Source organism: Petromyzon marinus, chromosome 26 (assembly GCF_048934315.1).
Source record: "Petromyzon marinus isolate PM22_M1 ecotype Great Lakes invasive population chromosome 26, UKy_Petmar_22M1.pri1.0, whole genome shotgun sequence".
In the NCBI taxonomy this organism is placed as follows: domain Eukaryota; kingdom Metazoa; phylum Chordata; class Hyperoartia; order Petromyzontiformes; family Petromyzontidae; genus Petromyzon; species Petromyzon marinus.
In genome coordinates this window covers 7980484-8008475 of record NC_133692.1, presented here as the reverse complement: position 1 = coordinate 8008475, position 27992 = coordinate 7980484, and the positions used below count along the sequence as shown (strand labels likewise).

At 46.6% G+C, this 27992-nt stretch overlaps 1 protein-coding gene across 1 annotated transcript; it reads right to left on the bottom strand.

Annotated features, from left to right (window-relative positions):
- Positions 1–99: 99 nt before the first annotated feature.
- On the bottom strand, positions 100–26962 carry LOC116946055 (actin-related protein 2/3 complex subunit 1A-like). The gene is made up of 10 exons (XM_032960890.2): positions 26729–26962; positions 26423–26500; positions 24946–25053; positions 22911–23184; positions 21059–21166; positions 17622–17843; positions 17157–17232; positions 16292–16485; positions 4895–4985; positions 100–293 (listed from the first exon to the last, which is right to left on the bottom strand). Exons 2-10 carry the CDS (start codon positions 26484–26486, stop codon positions 255–257), a joined length of 1176 nt encoding a protein of 391 aa, XP_032816781.2. The 5' UTR covers positions 26487–26500; positions 26729–26962; the 3' UTR covers positions 100–254.
- Between the last annotated feature and the right edge of the window lie 1030 nt (positions 26963–27992).

The following is a 27992-nucleotide window of genomic DNA, read 5'->3' as shown; positions in this document are numbered from 1 at the left end:
CAGGAATTTGGTTTTCGCGAGAATAGGATGGACTTTGGCTCACGTTGATCCAGTGTCGCCCGCAAGGCGTTCATTAACACGCACACACCGCGCCCTTGCTGAATGCCCATCGCAATGTCATTTTATTAAGCGTAAAATACCTCTGATAAGAGCAGCTTTATTGCAAAGAAGGAAAAGACCCAGGAAAAGGGAACGCAAACAAAATTGTTTTAAAGGTGTTGCGTGGAATTTTAAAATCGGAGAGCATATCATCTTCAGGCTATGACGAGGCCTTCCATCATGTTCTCCATCGTCTGAAAAGAAATAAGAGGTGAAAGTTATCAGTAGAAAATCTGGCACGAAGATTATTACATTTATTTTAAAAGAACACATGGTCGCACCTCGTGGTTACCACCAGTAAACTGGGACGTCACGATAAGAGGAATGGTATCTCACATTACTGAAAGAGGGCAGAACTACATGGAAACACGTTGCCATGAGTGGCCTGCTATTATGTTTGTTTTATTCTTACACAGCTGGCAAAAAATTGACTTTTAATGTTCTGGGAACTCCAGGTTTCTCAGAATAGCAGTTCTCTTCACGAGAGAATCAAGACAAGTGGCCACCCTACATTTACTGAATGTAAAGGCCACAGCATTTCTATCTCATTTGAACGCCTTTACTTTCAACTAAACTATTTGGTATTTTACCAGGTAAGGCTCACTGACCTGGCCACAAATAATAGCTCAACAAAGTGGCTTATGATGTGGACATGCACAGCAGTCAAATACTCCAAACGCAGGATTCTAAATGTGGAGATAAAAACCGGAGGACCCGGAGACAAATACACGCGATCACGAGAAGAACACGCAAACTCCAAATACACAGCAGCAGGCGTCAGGGTCGAGATAGATCCCACGACCTCCTGCATACCAAGCGAGGTAGTTAACATTTCGCCACCGTGGCGTCCTATGCACGGTGGTACATTGCCGCGAGGCGACGCGAGCCCAGACCAGGAAATGGGCTTCAAAGCTGAGCCGAATCCTCGCGGGTTGGGGATAATCTTTTAATCACCAACTTGGGGATAATTTGTTATTTTTAAACATTATTATTCCTTTATCTTGACCCCAAAGCAGGGGTGGTGTGACCATAATCTATTTTAAACATAAACTGGGAAAATGTAGTTACGGGGAATGCGCTGAATAAAGTAAATTGTCGCTGATATTTTATGCCAGACTTAAAACGCAATCCCTTTCAACACTGAAATAAGGACAAACTGGTTCAACCAGAATGGGATGGAGAAGGGGCATTGATTGCTTTCCTCGTGCTGCTTAAAGTTGCGGAAAACTTTGGGAGTGTTCTGTAAACAAAGGGAAATTGAAGGTGAATAAGCATGCTTTTCCACAAAGAAGGAACGGTGTGAGCATGGATTTTTTTTATTGGCTTGAGTATGCATGCCTTGTGACAAAAGACGCAAGTAATACCATAAATACGTCTGATTAAGGGCACATCCAAGGTCTAGGTCTGTACGCGTGTGTGTTGATGTTATGTGGGGAGCGGTGGCGTAGCCGTTCGATTTACGCTCACGGCCAACACCAGTGACGATTATCTGAACCGGACCTGGGCCTCCCCTAGGTCTACTCAGCTTAAAATGTGTACCTGGTGCGATGTGTAAACATCGCCACTGGGGAGACAAAGGCGGTCGGGCGTGATGTTGGCCACCCACCCTGTCGCGTGCCGTGCCGGCCTTCATCGGTGCTCGGTAACAGCACTTGCCCCAACAGCATGTGAAGGCTATACGTGCAATATCTGTTTTTGTCTTTGGTGATGTTATATAAGCAGCAAGAGAGGCAGCTGCAAACAGCAGCAGAGACCGGAGAGAACAAGTTCAAATCCAACACTTTCTGCCAATTTATGTGAAAGCCAAACACCAGACGCAACAGGCCAATGCATGCAGGCTGGAAAATGAAGAGAAACGACAGAGAGAGAGCGAGCGAGTGGTGTCCTCACAAGCAGCGAGAAAGGCAGCTTTGTGAGTCCAGGTGTTGAGGCACGGAAGTTTCAAGACACAGGTGAGGCTAAAGATTTTTGTTTTTGGTCCTTGTTGAGTGACTACTTGGGCCAAGAATCCGAGCTATTCTCGCCCTGCACAGCTTTGCATAGCTTTGTTATGAAAGCGTAAAGAGGGCTTGGCTCCAAACCTGTCTGCTGGCATTTCACACGGACACATATTGGGTTCCGTCTCACACGAGTGTGCTAATAAAGGCCCGATTGTGTGTGCGCGCGAAATACCCTCTGGTATGAGGTGTGCGTGTTCCTGTGTAATACACACCAACATTGTGGCATACTGTTAACAGTGTACGGTCCAGTGGGCTTTGTGGGCCCGATTTAATTCTCTAAAACTTAACATGTGTTTCAGTGAGGTTTATTTAAAAGAGAAATGAATACGCAAAGGAAAACAATGTTAGGGGTCAATTAATTGAAGGGGGGGGGGTCACAAGATTATCTGGGCCACGCTGTAGAAGCCCTTGTGGGAGTTGACTGTCGTTGTCCACGCTGGTCAATGCGGGATCGGTGACGGTGCCCGAGGCTGGTTCAGAGGTGTCGTCTGCCGCCCCATGGTGGATTTTTTTTTTGCTATCGCCGCCACGAATTTCGTTCAAATTGCCGAGTACGTGGCGTGGTGCGTTAACCGCGCTTTTATTTTTGGCAAAAGCCGCACATTTTTTTTATTACTTTATGTTGGATTGAGGGCCCGCTGAGGGGGGGGGTATACTTTCCAAGCGAAATCGGGATCGTATTGAATTTTTATTTTATTTTACCAGATAAGGCACACTGAGCTCTATACAGTGCCGAGAAAAAAGTGTGTGAACCCCAATGATAATGATGGATATTCCATAGTTTAACCATGATAGCCTTCTGGAATCAAAGCCGGTATTTTCTTAAATATCCAATAGGATTCATACTAACCAATTCCATGTGTTTTTGAACAACATGAAGCATGGATTAAACAAAGAATTAGGAATTAAGGGTCAGGGTATGTGAACAAGTCAGTGAATCCCTGGTTTAATGAGCTCATTAAGGGAATAATTAAATAATTAGATAGCTCTTCATGGGTGAGTTTGAGAGGCGCCACCCTATATGAAGATAAGACACTTTGTGAGTTTCGTCTTCACCATAAATCTGTGTGGAAACAAGTCATGCCCCGATCAAAATAAATCTCTGAGGACCTCGGAACAAGAGTTATTGATGCTCATCAGCATGGAAAGGATTACAAAACCACTTATAAGGATCTGGAGCTCCACCAATCCACTGTCAGACAGATAGTCTACAAGTGCAGAAAGTTAAAAACCACAGTCACTCTACCCAGGAGCAGTCGTCTTACCAAAATCTCTCCAAGAACAAACTGGAAAATTATCAATGAAGCTACAAAGAACCCCAGAGAAACGTAGAAAGATCTGCAGGCCACTCACCTTGACTTATGTGAGTATTCATGACCCAACTATCAGAGAAGAACTGAACAAGAATGGTGTTCATGGAAGGATATCAAGGTGAAAACAACTGCTTTCCAAAAAAAACATCGCTGCCTGTCTGAAATTCGCCAAAGAGCACATAGATGATCCACATGAATTCTGGGACAATGATCTATGGACAGACAAGTCAAAGGTAGAAGTTATTGGCCTCGTCGATAAACGTTATGTTTGGCGAAACCAAACACGGCTTTCGAACAGAAGAACCTCATCCCTACAGTCAAGCGTGGTGGTGTGAATGTGATAGTTTGGGGCTGCTTTGCTGTCTCAGGACCTAGACGGATTGGCATCACTGACACAACCATGAATTCTGCATTGTGTCAGAAGATGCTTGAGGAGAATGTCAGGCCATCCGTTTGTGAGCTGAGCTGATGTTGAACCGAAGGTGGGTCTTGCAGCAAGACAATGATGCTAAACATACAAGTAGACCTACAAAAGAATGCCTGCAGAAGAAGAAATTCGACGTCTTACAATGGCCGAGTCAAAGTCTGGAACTAAAACCCATCAAAATGTTGTCGCAGGACCTGAAGCGAGCTATCCATGCAAGGCAACCCTCAAATGTCACCCAGTTGAAGGAGTTCTGCAATGAGGAATGGGTCAAGAATACACAAATCCGATGAGAGACTGACCAATGGTTACTAGTTACTGAATCTCAAGGTTCATATACTTCGTCACACGTGGTTATTGAATGTAGAATCATTTGAGGATGAATAAATGTTGAAAGAGTATCATGTTTTTGGTGTATTTTTTTAAATCCGGTTATCTTTATCTATTATTATGACTCAGCTTAAGATCTAATAACATTGTAGGTTTGAAATATGTATATCATGTTAAAATCCTAAAAGGGTTCACAAACTTTTTTCCCGGCACTGCAGTTCTTTTTCAAAAGCGACCTGGAGACAAATAATAGCTCAACAAAGCGGCGTGTTACTTGCACGTTTATAGCTTGTTTCTTGTCAACTGTACGTGAAAACAACAAATGATGTGGTGAAGCTGCTACTTTGGCGGTGAATGCACAATTAGCACATTTTTAACACACTTGCCAACAACACTGTGGCTCTTATTCACAGCACAAAGAAAACAAATGAAAATGTGAGGTTGTTCTACCAATGTAAGTGATAGCCTGCTATTTTTTCTTGACATTTTCTTGTAATGCTTAAAAAAATACCCTCTTTCCGCATATCTAACGCTAAAATGTGGCTTCAAAAGTAGGTATGTAACATCCTCTAACTGCAAGAGGTTTGCAATGCAAATTCCTTTACGTCGTGACACAAGCACCATATTCAAAAGTAAAGAAAGAAACCTCTCTCTAATGCGAGCAGCGTGGGAGGAGAGGGCACTTTGGCAGTTGATGCTGCCCGTGATTTTTGGCACAAGGTCATCACCTCCAGGTTCCAGATGACAAAGGAGCCGTCCATGCCTGAGCTGCACAGGACCCTGCATTTTGCCTTGTCTCCCTCCAACACGGACAGCTGCCTGTAGCGAGAGGACACCGAGACACACACAGATTCATCTTCTTTGGTTCTTTCGGTAAAGTCACGTAGAATGAGAATAAAATAATACATTGATAAAATAAAATAACACAATAATATTCTCACGACGTTTCGGCCACAACACAAGCGGCCTTCATCAGGTGAAGGGACGAGACTGTCTGGTAGGACAGCGCTGGAGTGAAAAAGCCACGCTCAGATCACAACCTTTAAGCTGTGTGAGAAGAAACAAAGCGCCTTGACAAAGGAATTAGCATATAATTTTAGCATTGAAATGGCTGAGTGATTAGCTTGTGACTGGTCACAGAAATGGCTATGTTAAAGTTAAAGCATACACATCCGCAGAGGCACCCCTTGACAAAAGAATTAGCATAGAATTTAGCATTGAAATAGCTAAGTTAAAGCATACACATCCGCAGAGGCACCCCTTGACAAAGGAATTAGCATAGAATTTAGCATTGAAATAGCTGAGTGATTAGCTTGTAACTGGTCACAGAAATAGCTATGTTAAAGTCAGAGCATACACATTCACCGAGGCACGTAGTACAAATCAAACAGGAGAATGTAGCATTGAAATAACTAGGCGAATTTAGCATTGAAATAACTGAGTGATTAGCTAGTGACTGGTCACAGAAATGGCTATGTTGAAGTCAAGGCCTACACATCTGAGCTATTCACAGTAACTGGGTATACAATACAATATATAATGAATACTATATAGTGAACCAATAAAAAACTAAAATATAAATTACCTTAATGTTATCAATAAACTCTATATTCTCCAATCAGCTAAGCTACCAACAATAAGTCGTTATATATCACAATGCTATATGGCGAAAAAATGGGTGGATTCTTACCCTCAACTTTAGCAACACGGATAGCTACGGGCCGCTTTCAGACGGACGAATTAATCCATGGTCGGAACAGAGGAGGGGGAGAGAGACAGCTGCGAGGCGCTGTTATACTCCATGTTGTAAACCATACCATTAACCGTGATGTGAGAGGTATTAAGAGTCAATGCTGGCGAAAAAGCTGCGGTCTGAAGGTCATCGTAAAATACAATAAATTAAGAACATAAATGGTTTAAAACATCTTTCCAATGGTTACTAAGCCAGAATCCATCTTCTCGGTTGAAATTGTCTCTGTGCTTGTATATGTGAATGGCCTCATGAACGAATCTCTCATGGTAGCCGGTTGGTTTGCAAAGAACCTCCGTCTTGGAGAAGTCAATGTCATGTGAGCCCACTGAATTATAACAGTGATCTGCCACGGCAGAGGAGTTCGTTCTACCGTGTTTCAAGTCTGCTTTATGTTTGCGGATGCGGTCCGAGATATGTCGTTTGGTTTCTCCAATGTAGCTACTACCACAGAGGCACTTTAGTTTGTAAACGCCCGGGTACTGTATGTCTGGAACAGCATCTTTTACAGATGGAACTAAATCACGGATTTTATGTACTGTGTTGAATTGGACCTGGATCTTGTGTTTATTCAGGATTTTGGAGATCTTTTTAGTGACCCCTGCAATGTAGGGTAAGGTGATGGTTTTGAGTGGCTCCACAAGAGGATCCTTAAATTTTGATTTAAAGCTTTCGTGACTGCAGTAATTCATGTTCTTAGTTTTTTCGGTAAAGTCACGTTGAAGAGAAACAACAGAACAACAAAATATATATCAGACTTATACGCACACAACTAGATCAGTTAGACAAGACACTCTACAAATCACACTTATCATTGACGGCAATAATGTCCACATCGGATTGGGAACATGTAGACAATATGACTGCCTCTTCAGCTGCTACTATGTCGACCAAATGTAAGGAAAACCTGATTTCCAAATTTAACCTCCTCTTCAACAAAAGACCGGACCCACACACCAAAAAGTTAGACGTTAATAAAGTCGTAATTAATCGCAGTAACAGTTCTCTTTCCGATGGTCTGAAATCCGTTTTAGCTAAAGGTCTAAACTTTGCAGTCACACCTAAACACATACCAGTTAATGATATAATTGCCCAAGTAGACGTTGCTCTCAGGGGCCTGGGTCACATCGCTGCAGACGTAGCAAGATCTGAAATCGCTGCAACCCTCAAAAACGCTAAGATGCCAGCTAGCAACCTCAGCAAAGATGAGCGTTTTGAATTATATAAATTAAAAAAGAGGAATGATATTGTAGTTCTCTCAGCTGACAAAGGCAATGCTACTGTCATCATGGATAAAATAGAATACAACAACAAAATTAAAGAATTACTCGACGATGGTAGTTATACAAAAATAAAAAGAGATCCCACCAACAGCCTCGTCACACAAACCAACAAAATAATTTCTGATTCAACCGCATTAATTGATCAATCTAAACAGTTTTCGTTGAAACCTTCTGCTGCCAGGCCACCAAGATTATACGGCTTATCAAAAATACATAAAGTTGATACACCTCTTCGTCCCATAGTCTCTACTATCAGCTCCCCCACCTACAAACTAGCTCGTTTTTTGTCTGAAATCCTGCGTCCTTTCACTGGAAAGACCACCTCTGCGGTACAAAATTCTACTCACCTGGTATCAACAATCAAGGGTATTTCCCTGTCCCCAGACGACCTGCTTGTCAGTTTTGATGTAGTTTCCTTATTCACCAAGGTTCCTGTACCTGACACCATTGCAATCATTGAAGACTTGGTTCATCAAGGACTAAACACTGAGGTACCCCCCCTGGTGAGACACTGTTTAACCAATACATACTTCACTTGGAATGGAACTTTCTACAAACAAACTGAGGGCACCCCAATGGGCTCCCCCCTTTCTCCAGTTATAGCTAACATTTTCATGGAGAAATTTGAGACTGACGCCATCCAGACTGCCACTCTGCGCCCAACCTTATGGAAGAGGTACGTGGATGACACTTTTGTCATCTGGCCACATGGCCGGCCTGCTCTAGACCAATTCTTCGACCACATCAATTCCATACACCCAGCCATCAGATTTACCATGGAAGTCGAAATAGATGGCAAGATACCTTTTTTTGGATGTCCTAATTAAAAAGAGACCTGATGGTTCAATGAGCCACTCTGTCTACAGGAAAGCTACCCATACGGATGCTTATCTGAAACCGGATTCCCACCACCATCCATCACAGAAGAATTCTCTCATCAAGACTCTGTATCATAGAGCCCAATGCATATCCGACCAGGAACACATAAGCAGTGAACTCAAGCACGTACACCAAGCTCTTAGGGCTAATGGTTACTCCGACTATACAATCCGCAAAGCTATAACTCAAACCATGAAGAAGAACCCTCTTGAGGAGCCTTTCAAAACCATCACTTTACCCTACATTGCTGGGATCACAAAAAAGATCTCCAAAATCTTGAATAAACACAACATCCAGGTCCGTTTCAACACATTACATAAAATCCGTGATCTGGTTCCGTCTGTAAAAGATGTGATTCCGGACATACAATACCCTGGTGTCTACAAACTAAGTTGCCTCTGTGGTAGTAGTTACATTGGAGAAACCAAACGCCATATCTCGGACCGCATTCGTGAACATAAAGCATACCTTAAACACGGTAGGACCAACACCTCGGCCGTAGCAGATCATTGTTCTAATTCAGTAGGCTCACATGCCATTGACTTTTCCAAGACGGAGGTTCTTTGTAAGCCATCTGGCTTCCATGAGAGATTCGTTCATGAGGCTATCCACATATACAAGCACAGAGACAATTTCAACCGAGAAGATGGATTTTATCTTAGCAATCATTGGAAAGATTTGATAAATCATTTCAGTTCTTGATTGATTGTTCACGCTTACAGTGGCTTTCAGACAGCATACATAAAACAAAATTTCGTCTCCCCCCTCCTCTTTTCAAAAAATAGATGGACTAGTCCTGGGCAAACTGCCAATCGCTGCGCGTGACGCAAACGTTTTTTTTTATAAATAAATAAATATGCCGTTTTAAAAATAAATTTATGCAAACCGACACACCTGATGATGACCGTTTGAGTTATGGTCGAAACGTCGTGAGAATTTTTTATTGTTTTATATATATTTTGTTATTCTGTTGTTTTTCTTCAACGTGACTTTACCGAAAAAACTAAGAATAAGAGGATCCTTCTTCATGACTGGAGTGATGGCTTTGCGGATTGTGTAGTCGGAGTAACCATTAGTCCTGAGAGCCTGGTGTACGTGCTTGAGTTCACTGGTAATGTGTTCCTGGTCGGAAATGCATTGGGCTCTATGGTATAGAGTCTTGATGAGGGAGTTCTTCTGGGATGGATGGTGGTGGGAATCCGGTTTCAAGTAAGCATCTGTATGGGTAGCTTTCCTGTAGACAGAGTGGCTCATTGAACCATCATGTCTCCTTTTAATTAAGACATCCAAAAAGGGTAGTTTGCCATCTTTTTCGACCTCCATGGTAAATCTGATGGCTGGGTGTATGGAATTGATGTGGTCGCGGAATTGGTCTAGAGCAGGCTGGCCATGTGGCCAGATGACAAAGGTGTCATCCACGTACCTCTTCCATAAGGTCGGGCGTAGAGTGGCAGTCTGGATGGCGTCAGTTTCAAATTTTCCATGAATACGTTGGCTACAACCGGAGATAGGGGGGAGCCCATTGGGGTGCCCTCAGTTTGTTTGTAGAAAGTTCCATTCCAGGTGAAGTATGTGTTGGTTAAGCAATGTCTCACCAGGGGGGGTACATCAGTATGCACTCCTTGATGAACCAGGTCTTCAATGATAGCGATGGTGTCACGTACCGGGACTTTGGTGAACAAGGACACCACATCAAAACTGACAAGCAGGTCGTCTGGGGACAGGGAAATGCCTTTGATTGTCGATATTTGTCACCAATGTTGGCTGCGAGAGTAAATCGCGGGGTTTGTTGAGCAGTGCCCTACCCACAACGCTGCCACTCCCCACAGAAGACGCAGGGGTGACACACACACACACACAAGGATGCGTTATTCACTCGCAGGTCTGGAAATGACATTCCCGTCTACTAGACTGACTGTCGTGTCATCCGTACGGGGTTTGACCACCACGCTGCAGTTCAAAAACACGACTCTTGCTGTGTCTTCCAGCACACTGCTCACGTTTGGAATTCCCTCTCATCGTCCAATTCTCCACCCCCCCCCCACGTTCTTTGAACCTTGCTTAATTAAAGAACCGTAGTAACTCTTAGTAACCCATATCTAGCGCTACTTGTTGCTCTTTGCTTAGCGTTTAGGGGCCTGTGCGCGGAAACTCATCGTAAATAAAAGAGACCGGGCTAGTCGGCTGGGATCTGCTACGTGACTAGCAACGCACGGTCATAGCCGGCATAATTCTGGTTCCATACTCGATCAACGACCATATTCTCTTGCACTTGCTCAACCATTGAATTTCCCTCCCCATCATATATTTTACCCAACTTACATTTCGTCTTTGTTATTTAATTCCAGAAACCCTTTAAATCTGCTCCACTGCACCTTCAACCGTTCCGAGTGCTGTTGGGCACTTGGCGATTTTGGGGCTTTTTGGGCCTGTGCTGTGCAAACGTGACACCTTACTGGTAGCCACAGCAATAGTTACAAGCATACTGGATGTGGCGGTGTGTCTGGCATGGGAATCATTTCTGTCTCGCGAGCCTGAAAAGAACCTGCTGGAACTAAGTCCTGGGTACACAAAGACAAATGTCCCCCGTATAGGCTTTACCAGACTGTTGGGGCAAGTGCTGTTAGCGAGTCGCATCTATGAAGTTCCACACGAGGAACGAGGGGGTGGGTGGCCGGCATCACGCCCGGCCGCCTTCGTCTCCCCATAGTAGCGACGTTTACACACCGCACGAGGGAGTGGGTGGCCAGCACCACTCACACACGGACGTGGGTTACCAACACGACAAGCAGATTTACAATTGTGGCACTCGCGAAGGGGTGTTAATGTTTGTTCCGTAGCAACTGCCCAGTCTTGCACCTCAAAGCAAATTCATTGTGACGAATGGCATTTCCAGCAGTGACATCAAAGAACATGTCATTTATGTAGAGCATATTTGGTAAGTATATTTTTTTGGCGAACAGCAGCTATATATAGGTATGTGGTGTCAAGTATACAAGTGACCGTGCGTTAGACCTGTAAAGACTTGCCTCCCCCCCCCCAAGGACAACCAAAGCCATCATGGTTTAGGAAGGGCAATTCAAGATATCACATACAGTAAAAATTTAACAAATGTCTTGTTTAAGCAGTGCCTCTACGTGGCAGCAGTGATGTCACGCAGTTTATTCGACACTCGTACCGATGTAAATAGATGAATCTATGCAATCGGTAGACACGCATATACCAGTGTACAAAAAAAAATACCAAGCGTAGTTCAGCACACCGCTGGTAATGCATTGCGCGCGTAAAGACCCGAACCAACATTGGAGAGAGCAAGTCGCGAAAGTGCTGGGAATCAAATTATAATGACGATGAAAATTAAGTTACGTTGGGGCTTTTGTTTAGAAACGTGGAGAGGGTGGCTGCGGTTCAGCCCACCCCTAGGTCTTGCCTCCTGTGTCATGGAAGGGTGCGGGTGGAGCAACCTCCACTGCCTGCCACGTTAACCACACCCTCTACGCCCCTGGTATTTCTTCCCGTTTTTGTCTTTCCCACTTTCCTACTTTAAGCTCTCTTCAAGAAACAGGTGGACTTCTTCTACAAATCTGGCTGTCGCCTGATGAAGCTAGTTGTAATTACTGGCGAAACGTCGTACTCAGATTGTAAATGTTGTCGCTCGGCTCTCCAACACACCGGTGTGCTGTACTGGTGACGAATTGGCCACGTTCTGTTTACGTGACAACCCCTACTAGTTGGCTGTGTCGGGTGGTGGCGGGTTTTTACGACACATTTATATATTTACGCGATCTAACCCAAAAAACCCTCTTATGGATGATATTGGTCAATAAAGTTTGCATTGGAAGAAGGGCAAACAAAGCCACGCATGCCACCAACCCCTCCCCCAACGTGTCACGCCAACTCCAGAGATAGGGTGCATTCTTTACAGCATAAAAAAAAATTCCAAAACAAATCTTTGCGTAAACAAAGAAAAACCCCTGCCGAGTGTAACACCGGCGATAAAAACTGATTTCAGTGAACAGGGGAGCTTTGGGTCTTGGTTTGGCTTATTTCTTTAATTATATCGTTGGGGTTGTTTATTGTCGTTTTAATCTCAGGAATCTGGTTGAGAGAACTGACCCCAGGCACGCGTCATTGCCTCTTCCATTCTTTTGGTCATGTGCTGCTGCTGCGAAGCACGCGACGCGCCACACGGACTCGCCACAGGGCCGTGCCCACGGGTGGATTGACAGCGCACCGTTGCTGGATGGATGCGACGCCGATTTTGATCTCGGCCCGATGATTATGACCGCAGGTGATGAGGATGATGAATTCGCGGAACTAGGAAGAATATAGTCGTTTTGAGTGGATTAATTGATGAAAAAAATTGTTTTTTTGTAATGTTGCCATTTACTTTGCTCCCCCCCCCTTTTAATTTTTTTTTACGGCCGAACCCACATTGTGCCTCGTTGAAGGTGGAGAAAACCCCCCCCGACCAAGCCAGAATACACGTGACAGCGTGAGGCTGGGTTCCGCGGTGGCGATATGTTAACTACCTCGCCTGGTGTACAGGAGGGCCGTGGCTTCGATCCCGACCCTGACGCCTGCTGCTGTATATTTGCAGTTTGTGTGTCTCTCTCCCTGTGGTCGCTTTGGATTTTTCTCCGGGTCCTCCGGTTTTTCTCGACACATTTAGAAACGTTCGTTTAGAGTACTTTGGCTGCTATCAATTTCCACATGATAAGCCACTTCGTTGGGTTAGCATTTGTGGACAGGTAGCGTCTTAAAAAAGTGCGATATAATTGAGTGGGCCTTACCTGGTGAAATAGTTTTTAGTTTACCTCCCACAAAATGGGACTTTTTTTGCCAGTATAAAAGTATGAAAAAATAAGAATAGGTTTTAATCTTTCTGGCAATAAAACAGGTGTTAAGATGATCGAACATTCAATATAAACATTTCGCAAGGAATCAAGTGTGCATTAACCACACACGGTACTTGTGGTGAACATCCAAACAAACTGATTGGTTTACACCAGAGACAGCCTTCTTTCGGGCCAAAATGCGTTTTGGCAGTCTCTGGTGTACGCCAATCAGTTTCAAAGACAATGCATCTATAATGATCAGATCATATAGGAATAGGTTTTACCCTTTTAACTGGCACAAAAACTGACACTTTTATTCAAAGCATCATGTTTGCAATAACCACAACACAAGCAGTCAAAATGCAAACAAAAAAGACAACTCTGATAATAATATGCACTATCCTTGAATTTGATTGGTCCACACCAGAGACGGCTTTTCTTAGAGCCTAGTCTCCATTGGTGTTGGACCAGAAGACGCCAACAGGCGTACAACGCGATTTCCCCAAATGCGGGAAACTCGACTGTATAATTTGTGGTACTGGGGACTGCGTTCGCGCTATCCCCCGAAATGTAAATAAAAAAAGGTTTATTTACTATGAGCTGTGGAGCATTTGTTACGGGTTCAGTGTGCATAAATACACAACTAGTTATACAGGTTCTTTTGGGTTTGGTCGCGTAGATATGTCGTTATTATGAATGATATAGATCGCGAAAGCCGACGACGTGTTAAACGGAGTTGGGGAAGTGGAGAAGAAGTGTGCGAATTGTGGCGCAGGTTAAATTCATCTGGGACCGAGGCATCTTGCATCTGACGTTGCAGAGAGGGCGTGGGCAGGAAGGTCTCGGAGAAGAGAATTGCCAGTCGTCGAGCTGAGCTGAAACACGAGGGAGGTGAACCGGGAGTTGAGCGGCAAAGAGTGAGATGAGGGGGACGAATTTTGCGAATGTTGAATCGGTGAAAGCGGCGAGTGTGGGTCGTGGCAGAGAAGTGGTTGAAGAGGGAGGAGTTGAAGATGACCCCGAAGCTGCGAGCAGAGGAGACAGCAGGAGCGAGGGAGAAGACGGGGGAACGAGATGGTAGAACAGGGTGGAGGAGGGCACGGAGATTCATAATAACCTCTCTTTTTCAAGCGTCTTTCATATTGAAATATTTCAAAGCGCTGTACATGAACATAAAACTAGAGTATTTCCTCCTTATTTGCGAAGGAGACTTTCCGGAGATGCTCGTGAATTGTCTAGATTGAAAACTCATTTCTTTAGAACTGCTTTTTGTGTTCAGTTTGTTATCATTCCCTCGCACCTCCGATTAGCACGGTTGGCTATGTACGGTGCGAAAGAAGTCCAACATACATATACGAATGGAAAATTTCGCGAAAAGTGATATTGACCTATGAATAGGTCTTTTTCAGAAGCGATCTGGCAATAAATGATAGCTCAACAAAGTGGAAAATCACGTGGAAATTTATATCAGCCCAATACTCTTAATGTATGTTTCTAAATGATGATACTTTTTAAAAAGGACGATTATTATCCAAGATGATGATTAAGATTATGACAAATGATTACTTCAATTTGTCAGTGACCTGGACGACCCAATGGTATGATTGTGCTTGATTGCTACAAAGTTCGTGGTTTGAGGCCTAGTGGCTGCACTGATTAATAGTGCGGGTTTATTAACCGTAAATAAAAGTGCAGTTTGCTTCACGGTGGACGTGAATGATCCCGTGATGTTATTCGGAGCAGAGTAGGCCATTGTGCGCTGGCACCATGGTCCACATTTTAAGAATAACAAATAAAAAAGGATGGCATTGCAATATAAGAATGGCATGAATACCAAACGTATTAATGTTGTGTTTTGATGACATGATCTCGGATGATTATTTGGGTCATGGATGATGGTGATGATGGCAATCATGACGTGTTTGCGGTGTTATCATCTTACACGACAGACTATAGCCAATCACGGTTGTGACGCTCAGCAGCATGAGCATGTAGATGTAACCCGAGCTAAACAACGGTGCTCTTCAACTGCAACTTCAGTAAACACGTTCAGTGTCCTTACAGAGACGATCCGATGTAGGGTTCAGACAGGAGGAACCTCATAATTGATTGATCAAACAAGACACGTAACCTATCCGCCCGCGGTAAGTCATGGTGAAATATAAATGGCAAGAGAAGTGATGCAAATTATCTGAACCATAAAATCCCAAAAGCTCAAAGAACCAACCCTGACCCATGACGCGAGAGGGCAAAGAATGGGCGCGTGCACGATGAGTCAAATGTGAAACTAAATTATCGCCAATGATGTGCGTCATGTTCCTGAGCTATCGAAATGTCACAGAGTAAATTAATTGTGACATGTGAATAGTTTGGGCGGCGGTGGCGCATATTGTAAAATGCAAGCAAGGAGGTCATACGTACCCTCCCCTGACACTTATTATATGTGAAATAAACACGTGTTTTCCATCACTTATGGTTTTCATTCATAATTACATTTATCTACAAAATTCCTCTGAATCGGAATCTCTTCATCCTGGAGTAATCCCACGAGCTGTGAAGCTCTTTTTGTTCACAGATGCCGAGCAGGGGCGCGTCAGAAATTTTGAACAACAGGATGGTTCCTACATAGGGACATTATGCCCAATGCCATATGAATAATAATGTATTTATTTATCGAGGAAATATTTTCCGAGTCTCAAGGTTGTACTTGATTATTTGAAAGCAAACGAATGCAAAGTCAGACACATTGACGAAAACACGTATCTCCCCAAGTGGTGTTAGCGCACACACCTATTAATAACAGGCACGGCGCACGAATCCTCGGCCGCCTTTGTTTCCTCAGTACTGATGCTACACACTGAACCCAGATACAGTACTCATTTAAGGCTGAGTCGTTACTGATGTTGACCATGACTGGGAATCAGACTGGAGATGCTGGGCTCGTAACACACTACGCTAACCACTGCGCCACCACTCCCCCCCCCCTCCCGCAAATGACACATGCATACAGACACAAACACGCCCTGACCTAGGCATTGACACACACGCAACAAAAATAATAACTTTATACCGGCGGCACACGGATTGGTCAAGTGGCCAATACCACCCCTGGCCCCCTTTGTTTCCCTAGCGGCGAAGTTTGCACACCGCAACTAGGTACTCATTTGAGGCTAAGTCAACCTAGGGGAGGCCCCGGACCGGTTCAGATAATCGTCACGGGTGTTTGCCGCGAGCGAGAATCGAACTCGGTTCGCCGGGTTCGTAGCGCAGCGCGCCAACCGCTGCACCACCGCTCCCGAGTGTGTACCAGACTAGGTGCACACTGAGGCGCACACACGCATACGCCACACACACACACGCCACACACACACGTACGTGATGCTGTTCTGGTGCAGGGAGTCCAAAGCGCTGTCGCCCTCCTCTGCGCTCGCCTTCTTGTCCATGTTACGGAACATGTCCCTGGCTGAGAGATTCTTCGTCGCCCCCTGGCGGCCGCGGTCCAGCTTGCCAGCCACGCGCAGAGCGCCGCTCGCCTCGCTCGTGAGCAGCACCGGGTAGCAGTCGTGACCCTTCGGGAGGCAGGGGTCAAATCGCGCCGAAAAGGGAGAAAAGTCGCGCACACGCGTGGATCGCGTAACGCTTCGAGTGGTGCACCACTGCGAACAGTCTGTGCCTGAGTCTACTCTATCCTTGAGCTGTGGCAAAATTATGGTCAGGAGCTCAACGCCGAGGTCTGCCAGCCACGGCGAGAGGGCTTCAAGAGGGCTCGCGTATTTCAGCTATTCCTCCGGCGTTGATGGAGCGCAGATGCCAATTAATATTCCGCTACGATATTGACATTTACAGTACTACGTGTTGTAGAAAAAAAACTCTTTACAATAAAATCGAGATATAATTCAATGTGGTCCGTTTTCTTCGTGGTAAGTCGCGAATAGCATCACGACGTTATACTGAAGTTTCGTTCATATTGGATCATCTTTACTCGGGTTATCGTGACCTCGTTTACAGACCGATGAACGGAGGTGATGCATAGACGCTGTCAATCTTAGTTGGGGGTAAAAATCAAAAATGTCTGACTCCAGCAGTCTGGGAATTGGCATCTGTGTTCGGATGGCAGGAATTAATTTGTGCCGACATCTGCTGATATTGTGTTGAACTCTATGGCAGCAATTACTGCACAGTTTTGATATTAGACCGAGTAATATCTGATAAATGTGTCCGGTGTTGGCATGTGACTCACCGCAGCCACCAGACTGTTGTCCGAGATAAAAGTGATGGTGAGGAGTGGAAGGAAGTCCGTCTTCAGCACGCCCACCCTGCCAAGACAAAAGAACCCCCGTTTAGCCACGAAGGCTCTTATGTTAGCGAGCACCTATTCCAGTCACCATGGCACACCACAGAGTGGTATGGACAACACCATGTCCGATTTCCTCTGTGCGCCTTGTGCTGAAGACGTATTTCACTGGATACAAAGTTCAGGATAAATTGACCTTGGTGAGGTCCAGGATAGGTTCATATATCAATTGCCATTGATCGTATCGCACCAGGTATGCGTCAGATTCTCGGAAGAAAAGCTGGGTTGAGCCTGGATGTTGCTTGGATATACAGCAGGCGTTGTAGGCTGCGCGCTAACGTGGTGGTCAGCAGAGGCCAGTCAAGTAGCACCAATTTTTCTATGAGTCCCCCCCCCCCCCCGTGTCCTCACGGCGCGTCCTTGTCGAGGCGCGGGTCCGCCAGGCACACGGTGCTGTCGTGAGCCACCCAGGCGAGACGGTTGCCGTCCTGGGAGAAGCACAGGCCGTGGACCCAGCCCCCCGCCGAGTGCGAGCCCGTGAGCTCTGCCATGAGCTCCCCGAACGGCATTCGGGACCCCCACGGAGTGGGAGCGGGCTTCTCGTCCACCTCCTTCACGTACGCCGAGAACACCCTGTGGGCGCGCGCACGCACGGCACAGCGTCGAGTGGGAGCTCAGTTGAAGGACGACCACACAAACACAGAGAGAGAGAGACACCGTTGTTTTTAGACCAGCGGTGCCCAATACGTGAATCGCAACCCACGGGTGGGTAGCAAAAGATGTTGGTCGTGCATCTCAGGACAAAGCAGAAGACACGCCGGCGACATTGGCACGTAAAAGCATTTTCGTTACGGCCGATGGTAAATATTGTTCTCTCGTATGGCCGATGGTAAATAGTGTTCTCTCGTATGGCCGATGGTAAATATTGTTCTCTCGTATGGCCGATGTAGACGCAGATCAACAAGTGTAATTTCTCTTTGGTTCTTTCGGTAAAGTCACGTAGAAAGAAAAATAAATTAAATAATAGCATACGACGTTTCGATTTCAACACAAGCAATCATCATCAGGCTCTAATGAATGAGAAAACAAACCTAGTAAACTTAGCAATATAATGCAATACAACACAGAGAGTCGGCTAACACAACAGTCAACACCCTACCTGGTTGATTAACGTTCTTCCAAAGATTGCTAAATTTGAGAGAGAGACAAAACACAGACACGGAGTCACACAGACAGACACACAAGCAGAGAGAGATAACACAGAGACACACAGAGAGAGAGACACACACACACATAGGCACACAGAGAAACAGCGCCTCTGTGTCGAGGCCTTAAATAGAGAGAGAGGGGGGCAGAGAGAGGGGGGGGGGTAAAGAAATTAGCAAGTAGAAATTCACAATGAAGTGGTCGAGCCAGACAATCGTGCAGGAAGCAGCGCAGAGTATCGCCGTGATGTCTCCTTCATATTTGCGGGTCCGGCACGGCGTCGTTCCACGTTGTACGGTCTGTTCTGGATAACCACAGTCGCACACTGGAGAGTTTTTAAACTTTCCATTTGTGTATCCGTGCATGTCGTGGTTTGTGCGGATGCGATTTTGGATGGACCATGAGCTTACAATCCTCGTCTAAGAATGTATTAATTAAAGTAATAATTTCGAGCAATAGATGGCGCTAGCACTTCATGGTCACAGAATATTAGCGGGTTAAATCCGGCTAATCGTGGCGGTGGATCGCGGAAACCCCTTTGAGGCTTTCGGAATGCGTCGCGGTGCTCGGCGTAATTGGCCAGACGCTGCTTCAGTTTGACAACAACACGACACGGCACAACCGCCAGTAGCACTGGCCGCAAAGGAAACGTGTCGTTTTGACTTAAAACTTTCGCGACTGCAGGAATTCATATGCTTTGGTTCTTTCGGTAAAGTCACGTAGACAGAAAATAAAATACAAATAACAAAAATCATGATTTTTTAACCAGAAACGTCGTGAGGTTTTTAAATTTCTTTTTTTCTATCTACGTGACTTTACCGAAAGTAACCTAAGAATATAAAAAAACCGCGTAGTTGTAGCTGAGCGACCGCGTCGAGCGAGTGGGGTCCTTCTACATTCCACATCGTTAAGATCAGGTGGGGGGGGGGCGTCAGAAACCTGCAGCTCTGGAGCCGCGTGCACCGCTCTCGAAGGCCCCGCTTCGTGACGTCGTTTACAAAGCACGACCGTCTCGTGTTCAGCACGTGCATTGCGGGCTCTTGAAATACTGAGTTTATTACGTGATTCGGAAAGAAAAAAAAATCTGCTCTTGTCATTTAGTGTTTAAATGGAGTGCTTTTTTGCCAATATCATATGGCAAACCAGCAGCATTTGCTTTTTATTTAATTACGCCTGACTTCTGTTGAGAACCGGAGAGTCGAAGCCTGTCCAGAGTTTGTTTTCTTAGGCAAATTCTGCTAATGCTGGTCTGGAATTCCAAGTGGCCCATGGACTACGGTACAAACAATGTATTTTTTTATATGTAGAGACACTGAACTTTGGGTTATATTTGCTTTAACCCATATTGCTTCACGGCAAACGCATAGTCAACTTCTTTATTGGTTGCGTAATGTGTTCCAATATTCCTTTGTCTTCGGAGAGTATGTAATTAGCAGTGTGCATTGTGAGTCGTGGGTGGGTTATTTGACCATGCTTCACCGCGCTGGTCAGTGCGGGTTGGTCAAACGAGGAGCATAGAAGCGCAGAGCAACCGTGGTCTTTAGCTGCATTGCCCTCTGCTGCCCACCACGTGGCCCAGCAATAGACCACACTAACCTGTTACACATACGGTGGAGGCCCATCCCAGCACGATGCAGGATAAAACCTGCTTAGCTTCCAAAATCTCATGAGATCGGGTGATATCCAGGTCATCTGGTTTCTCGGCTTTTGGCTAATGAAGGAGAGAGCATGTTCTAATGTCAGAGTGCAAAGAGCATAGCCCAGTGGCTTAATGTAGTTGGCATGGGCCCCGTACAAGAAGTGGCATCTCCAATATCGCTGCTGGGCCCGCCTGGTCCGTTGACCTCGGTGCAGTTAAAACAAGATCCACCGTATAGCCTTAACAGACTGTAGGGGCAAGTGCTGTTAGCGATCACCTATAACGAACGGCACGGCACACGAGGGGGTGGGTGGCCAACACCACGCCCGGCCGCCTTTGTCTCCCTAGTGGCGATGTTTCCACATCGCACCAGGTACTCATTAGAGGCTGAGTCGACCTAGAGGAGGCCCAGGACCGGTTCAGATAATCGTCACTGGTGATGGCTGTGAGCGGGAATCGAACCCAGGTCGAGAGGTTCGGAGCACAGCGCGCAAACCAACCACCCACACACACCACTTGATAGCTAAGCCAATGGCTGTGCCGAACAATGATGACACCTTGAGTAATGTGTCCTAGAAAGGCAATGATCTACCAGACTGACCGTTTTATCTAATCTACAATTCCACACTGTGTTCAACTAACCACACTCAAGGTCACAACAACAACAACAGACTCACCATCTGTTCTTCCCTCGCACTGCTCAACTTTCGAATTCCCTCCCATCGTTTCAATTTCCCAAGCTGTCATAACCCATATTAACTCTCTGCCTGTTTACATTTAAATAGTGCTGTAAGTTGATGGGCGCTTAGCATGTTTTTTGGGTCTGCGCTCCAGCAACTGTGATTAATAATATACTAGCAGGCTGGGACGTGGCACGTGACTAATAGCCACAACCCCAAAACACGAGAAGTATACTGGACGTGGTGTGCCATATGAGAGAGAGAGTCGAGAGAGGGAGGGAGAGAAAATCGCCGCTGATGGGCTGCTGTCACACTCGGCCCACCTGCACTTGAAGTCGCAGGATCCGGCGGCAAGGAGGACGTTGTTGGGATGCCAGTCCAGGCTCAGCACGGTGGAGCTGATGGGCTTCTTGATGTGCTTGCTTACCCACCTGGGACAACAACAACCGCCATTCGCTACTAAGTGGCGGTGACGTCACCGCGGCGCTAGTGCCAGGCTAGGTGCACGTTGAGGCCACGCGCAGTGTCGAATGCCCGCTGGCAAGGTCGAATTACTGAAATGACTGGCCGATGCACCACCTGTGCCCTCTACTGTGCCAACTTGTTGCTATCGCCACCCGGTGCTCCGCTCGTTGTGTGTGAGTGGGACACACACACACGCGCGCACAGACATAAATCGCCCGCATAGCCTCCATAGACTGTTGGGGAAAGTGGTGCTAACGAGCACTTATGAATGCGAGCAAAGTGATGGACTAGAAATGGAACGAACATGGAAAACACCAGGGGTGGAAATCGAGAGTTTGGTGGTTCCACGTGGTGAAGCGGGATGCGAAACACTCTGGCGTGGACGTGGAGATGGGTGGCTCCGGATAGGAACGAGCGGAGAAGCATGAGAGCAGGGTGCCAGACCCCGCGCGCGTGGGGCAAATGCCAGGAAGGATAATAATAATAATAAGAAGAAAAAGATCACGTTACATGTGCGTCGCTATAGGGTGCGGTCGTTGTCTCGAGCGCGACGCGGATCGGTGCCTCTGCAGCTCGCGTGGAGCAGAGGCGTCGTGAGCCGGAGACGGAGAGGCGGAGACGGAGAGGCGGACACGCAAAGCGTGCCGACCTCATGCCCGGCTCTCGCACTCGGCAGCCACTTTACCAGCGGACGCGAAAAAAAAACAATACTTGGCGGCTACGATTGTTCGTGTGAATGCACGTGCTACTTAACAGCGTGTACACGCACGTGTACTATCTACTGCTGGATGGGGAACCTCGCCGCGCGCCATGCGAGTCGTGCACTATGTACGGTGCGAAAGAAGTTCAACATACTAAATGCAGACAATGTAACCTCACCGTGGTCTGCAATGTCTGTGGATTGTTCATTGTGGTCGTCTTTCCAAACACTATCCAGGCTCTGCCTGCTTAACTTCCGAGATCTGATGAAATCGGGTACATCCCAGGTGGTTTAGTCCAAGGCTTACTTTGTGATAGCTACATAGAGGTCTCTTCAATTAAACGGCATGTTTAAACCTAGGGAAGTGCCTCACTGCATTGCATGGCATTTCAATGAGAGACAGAGAGGAAAACACGGATTAGAGAACACACGTACGTTATTGCGATCGTCAGTAAGTGTGTTTGCGTAGGACACATCTGTACATGTAAGGGATGATGGAGTGTAGGCCAAGGAATTGAACGTGTCCGAGAGGGACGTCTACTGAGGAGATGGAGCGATTAAATCAGATCGTGTGCGGGTGCTTGGGTGGATTATAGCATTGCAGGATCATAACCGGTGGCGGTGACTTAGGGAGGCCTTCATCCAACAGTGGATTGACCATGGCTGCTGTTTATTAATAATGATGCTTGTTTACTCAGGAAAGCCTCAGTGAGTCTCAACTCTTTCCCAATAGTGGGGCGATGCTGCCATGTGTAATCTTAAATGAGCAATTTTCAGAAAATTTTTCAGCAATGTGATGTTTGGCCAATACCAGTTAAATCATCTTTTTTTTCTGTTATCGATAGGAGGGAACCGATAAAACCAATTAAGAACAGGGTGAGAACAAACAGTGCAGACTCCACACAGGCACCCGAGACTGGAATTGAACACAGAAGTTGATGTCCGATGATGTTGGCAGGTGTGGCGGGGGGGGACAAGAGAATACGGGGGGAAGGAGATTTAATCCGCACCAATTGTTGTCCTTCTCGAAGTAGCACACGGACACGAGCCGAGCTCCGCTTCCCACGGCAAACTTGTCCTCTCGGGGCGACCAGCGCACGCACGTAGCGGCGCGGTTAAAACGCAGCAGCACGAGCGTCGGTCCCCAGCCACTGGTGACCCCTGCTGCGGGTGCAGAGCCCTGTTGCTGCTGCTGCTGCTGTGCCCCGCGCCGCGTCCACACGTACGCGTTGCGGTCGGAGCCGCAGGTCACAATGCGGTCCGTGCCCGGTGCCCAGTCGATTCCTGCGGAGGATTCCGTCGTGGGAACTCTTGTTAGGGACGCGGGCTCCACAAAAGGGAGTTCTCCTCCTCTAGGGAGAGCCCCTCCTATTAAAATAAAATAAAATTCATCATCATTAGACCTCCTTTGCCAGTACCAAATTGTAATAATAGGGTTTTTCCCCTTTTTTTAATCATAGTATGTTTTTTGTTTGCATTTTGACTGCAGGTATTGTGGTTAATTCAGACATGAATCCTCGTAAAAAGGTTTCAGTTTTGTTGCCAGAAAAAAAAGAGGAAAAACCCTATTATTAAAATAAAATTGCCAACTAATTCACGCTGGCCCGACGTTTTGGGAAGAATTATGGGTAACCCCACACACTTTATCTCACCGCATGCAACCTGCCCCGTCCACTGTGGTTGCACCCACTTATACTGCTGCGTGGACAGATGCACAGAGACACTTGAGAAACTTGCGCCCTTGTTTCAACTGCTGCGACCGGAGATTGAACCAGGTGACTTCTGGGATTGCAAGTCAAGTGTGCTGACCATTTTACATCACAACAGCAGCAGCAGCATCTTGAAAAGTGCGCAATCGGTAATAATCGCAGGAAGCGTAACGACCGTGGGGGCATTGGAGAGCGGCTCTGCCTGGGAGGGCGCGCCTCGTCCGGCAGGGTCAGGACGCCTCGGTTGACCCCCTTTTAGCGATGATTGGCGTGTCGTTCTTTTAGCACTGGTTGGTGCGTCCAAGCTTTTGCGTGACTCTCCTGCTGGTGTTGTATGTGGCAAGTCTTTAAATTCATGGCAATCTTTCGTTCACGTTTGATCACCTTTATGGGCGGTCGCCTTTGGGCCCGCCCCCCCCCCCTTGTTTGAGACCGACGAAGGGACGGACGAGGCCGAGTTGATTGCAATTCGTGTTTTTAAGCTCCGTTCCCGAAGCGTTACCAACGGAATTGGCCTCATCTGAACGATGTGGAATGCAGAAGGGTCCGCTTGCTCGACGCAGTCGCTCAGCTACTACTACACGTTTTTAAAAAAATTCTTTGGTTCTTTGGGTAAAGTCACGTAGATAGAAAATGAAAAAAAAACAAATAAAAAATATATTTAAAAAACTCACGACGTTTCGATCGCAACACAAGCAGTCGTTATCAGGTGACCGCTTGGGTTGCGATCGAAACGTCGTGAATTTTTATTATTATTATTTTATTTTAATCTACGCGACTTTACCGAAAGAACCAAAGCATATGAATTTCTGCAGTCGCAGAGTCAAAGCGACACGTTTCCTTTGCGGCCAGTGCTATTGGCGGTTGTGCCGTGTCGTGTTGTTGTCTTCCCGAAGCAGCGTCTGGCCAATTACGCCGAGAACCGCGACGCATTCCGAAAGCCTCAAAGGGGTTTCCGCGATCCACCGCAGCAATTAGCCGGATTTAACCCGCTAATATCCTGTGACCATGAAGTGCTAGCGCCATCTATTGCTGGACGTTATCACTTTACTCTTTGGTTCTCTCGATAAAGTCACGTAGGTAGAAATAAAATGAAACAGATCACGACTGTTTCGATCGCAACACAAGCGATCTTCATCGGGTGGGACAACCACAGCAAGAAAATGCTGATGTCGGCGGGAGAGCTGCCGTGGCAAGAGGTTTTTAGAGAGAGAAATATAAAACTTTAACTCATTTATTCTAAGACGAAGATTGGTCAGAGCCGACTTTGTTGAGGCTCAGCGAAGCTGTCCTCCCCCCCCCCCCCCCGCCGCGGGGTGCATCATGCGAGCGGTACCCGTGACGCGGCCGCTGTGCTCTGCGAGCTCGTCCACCTTGATCCAGCCCGAGCCGCTGCTGCGCTGGTAGATGTGCACACTCTCGTTGTTGGGACTCAACGCCACCTCTGTGTGAGTGGTGGCGGGGTGGGGGGCAGTTGGGTGGGGGGGGGGGTTAATCGGGGACGGCAGCAATGATGACAACAGCAGCAGTGCAATGATGATGGATGTGGAACCCTTTCGCCAGTATCAAGATGCACGATGATGATGTGAGAAGAAACGATGATTATGATGATGATGATGGAGGTGGTAGTGGTGGTTGTCCTTCCTTCGGTGCTCGCCAAAAGCACTTGCCCCAACAGTCTGGTCATACTATACGGGGGATATTTGACTTGCGAGAGTAGTTCGTGTCGACGTTGGCGCACTGCGTTTCGAACGCGGTGACGGGAGTTTGAGTGCCGTTCACGGTCAATAACAGCGACGGACATTTGAACAGGTCCTGCGCCTCCCGTAAGGCTGCTCGCAAGCAAACAATCACCACCTTACGTCTCGACACTCTGCATGGCTCGATGTTACACGCCTGCTCACGTGCTCGCGCGCGTGTGTGTGTGTACGTTTGTGGGGCAGTGGCGCAGTGCTTAGTGCACTGCGCTGCGCATCTGGCGAACCGAGTTCGACCACTCCGCTCACAGTTAAAGTGGCGAAAATTTGAACCGCTCCTCGGCCTCCCCTAGATCGATTCAACCTGAACACGCATATCTGGTGCGATGGGTGAAACATACGAGAGAGACACAGGCGTTCGGGCGTGGTTCTGACCATCCCCACTTCCTCGTGTGCCGTGTTGGCCTTCATAGATGCTCGCTGACAGCACTTGCCACAACATTGCGATGTTATTTTAACACGTAGGCTTTCGCGACCAATTTTATTCATAATAAAGGCTTTTGGGTTAGATCGCGTTATTTATATATGTGTCGTAACCCTCCACCACCCGACACGGCCAATCAGCAAAAAAGTGTCACGTTGACAAAAGACAAATAGTTCACTACTTTAGCCCACCCAACCCTGACGCCTGCTGTATATTTGGGATGTGTGTCTCTGTGGTCCTGGTCCTCAGGGTTTTCCATCCACATTTAGAAACGTGCGTTTATATTATTTTACTGCTTTATATTTGCACGTGATAAGCCACTTCGCTGGGCTATCATTCGTGGCCAGGTCGCTTCTGAAAAAGAAGCTAATAGCTCAGTGGACTGTACCTGGTAAGATAAAACAACATTGTTTAGTTTGATTTGTATATATTTTTTAAAAGTTATTTGTTTACCTTTCATATACTTTCCACTCAAATCGTGTGTTTGTATTGTTTGTTGTTGCATCGTTCTGATCCGCCCCCTACTAGACGTCTGTGAAAAAGAGCCTCATAGCTCATCGGATTCTTCCAGTATGAATAAATATTATGATTCTACACGGGGGACCTTTGTCTTTGTGTGTGTGTGTACGTACGTGAGCGGTCTCCGTTCCATGCATAGCACGTGATGGGCTCCAGTTGCAGGCTGCAGAGCGACATTCCTCCTCAGGAAACTGCTCGCCCCCGAAGGCAAAATAAAACAACAAGCGACGCGACCCAACGAGCACAACTCGCACACGAAATATGTTCACCCCCCCCCCCCATCCGCAACGTTTCCACTCTCGGCGCGCGTGTTGAACGGATATCGTGAGGCCCGCTCGCAAGTGCGTCCAACGCAAACACCAGGGGAGGAGGCTAGAAAGAGAAAACAAACAGACTTGGTGGATATCACGCGCGCTCACGCAGATGTTCGGAGCGCAGTTTGTTCCTCCTTGCGACAGCGTTCTTTTTCCCAGACTTTCTTGGCCGTGTGGCGGTGGGAGCGATGACTCTCCTTGTGGCTCTCCTGGGTGTGTGTGGAGAGGGGTGTGTGGGGAGGAGAGTGTGTGGGGAGGAGAGTGTGGGATAGGCGAGAGGAGAGAGTCTGTCTGTCTGTGCGTCAACTCCACCCCAACACAAAACGTGCACAGACCTGTACGATGGAATCTGTGGATTGCGTCCCTGTACATTGTCTCGATTGCAGCCTCTACGTACCCCCAGGGATGTCCACTTGGGTCAGCTCCGATTAAATCTCCACCAATCGGCCCCACCTCGTTGGAGCTGGGCAAGTAAAGAAAATCGAGCCTGGTTATCACTTTTATTTGATGCTGCTGTTGCGTTGACAGTGGTGTACAAGCAGAACTAACAAAAATCAAAACTCAACACATACATGAATAACACTGTGGCCTTAAAAGAAACAAATATAATAGGCGACGTTTCTGGCAATGACCCTCCTTCATAGGACATGCGCATTGTATATGACATTTTATATTAAAGCAGTGTTCTTGACGAATGTTTTGAGTTTGTTCTCGATATCATTTGGGTGGGTGACCACGAGGGCTTGCAAGGTGTTGCAGCTCACAGTATGGGAGCTGTTCTTTGGAATAATACCGATGCATTATGATATGCCTGTGCATTATTCCAAAGGCCAGCCTGTGTTCTATGGGAGGCGGAGCTTTTTTTGCAGCCTGGCTCCGCGTTTACGGAATTTCTCGTTCTCGGTCCATTGTGGAGTCTGAGTCTGTAACACTTTTTTTTAATCTCGTCTTACAACTCACCTGCTTTTACAACATGCGTTCTCCATAACTTAGGATTTTGGTAAAAACCCTGAGATATTCTTGGGCGAATTTCGTGATATAAAACCGGATTCATTATTATTACTATTATTATCTAACTCGGCGACCTGAAATTTAACGCCCAGCCACAGCTAACAGCAGCAGCGAGCCGTGTCACAAACCCGCCCTAATCGCCACGATGCACTCTGGTCAAACAACCGCAATGACTTACAGAGATGGGGAAAGATCTTCACCCGGCAATGGATCTAAACAAAACACTCATGATCAATAACGGACTAAACCATTTTTATTTCACAAGGTAAGGCCCACTGAGCTATATAGCTCTTTTTTCCAGAAGCGACCTGGCCACAAATGATAGCACAATGAAGTTCCTTATCACGTGGACATTTAT

What these genes read in the sequence shown, in the direction of transcription:
- LOC116946055 (XM_032960890.2), bottom strand. Translation starts at nt 26,486, where the DNA reads ATGTCGCTCTGCAGCCTGCAACTGGAGCCCATCACGTGCTATGCATGG. An exon ending in ACAACAGTCTGGTGGCTGCG is followed by an intron (nt 16,486 to 17,156) that starts GTGAGTCACATG and finishes TGCCTCCCGAAG; the next exon opens with GGTCACGACTGCTACCCGGT. An exon ending in CTGCACCAGAACAGCATCAC is followed by an intron (nt 4,986 to 16,291) that starts GTACGTGTGTGT and finishes CTCTCGCTACAG; the next exon opens with GCAGCTGTCCGTGTTGGAGG.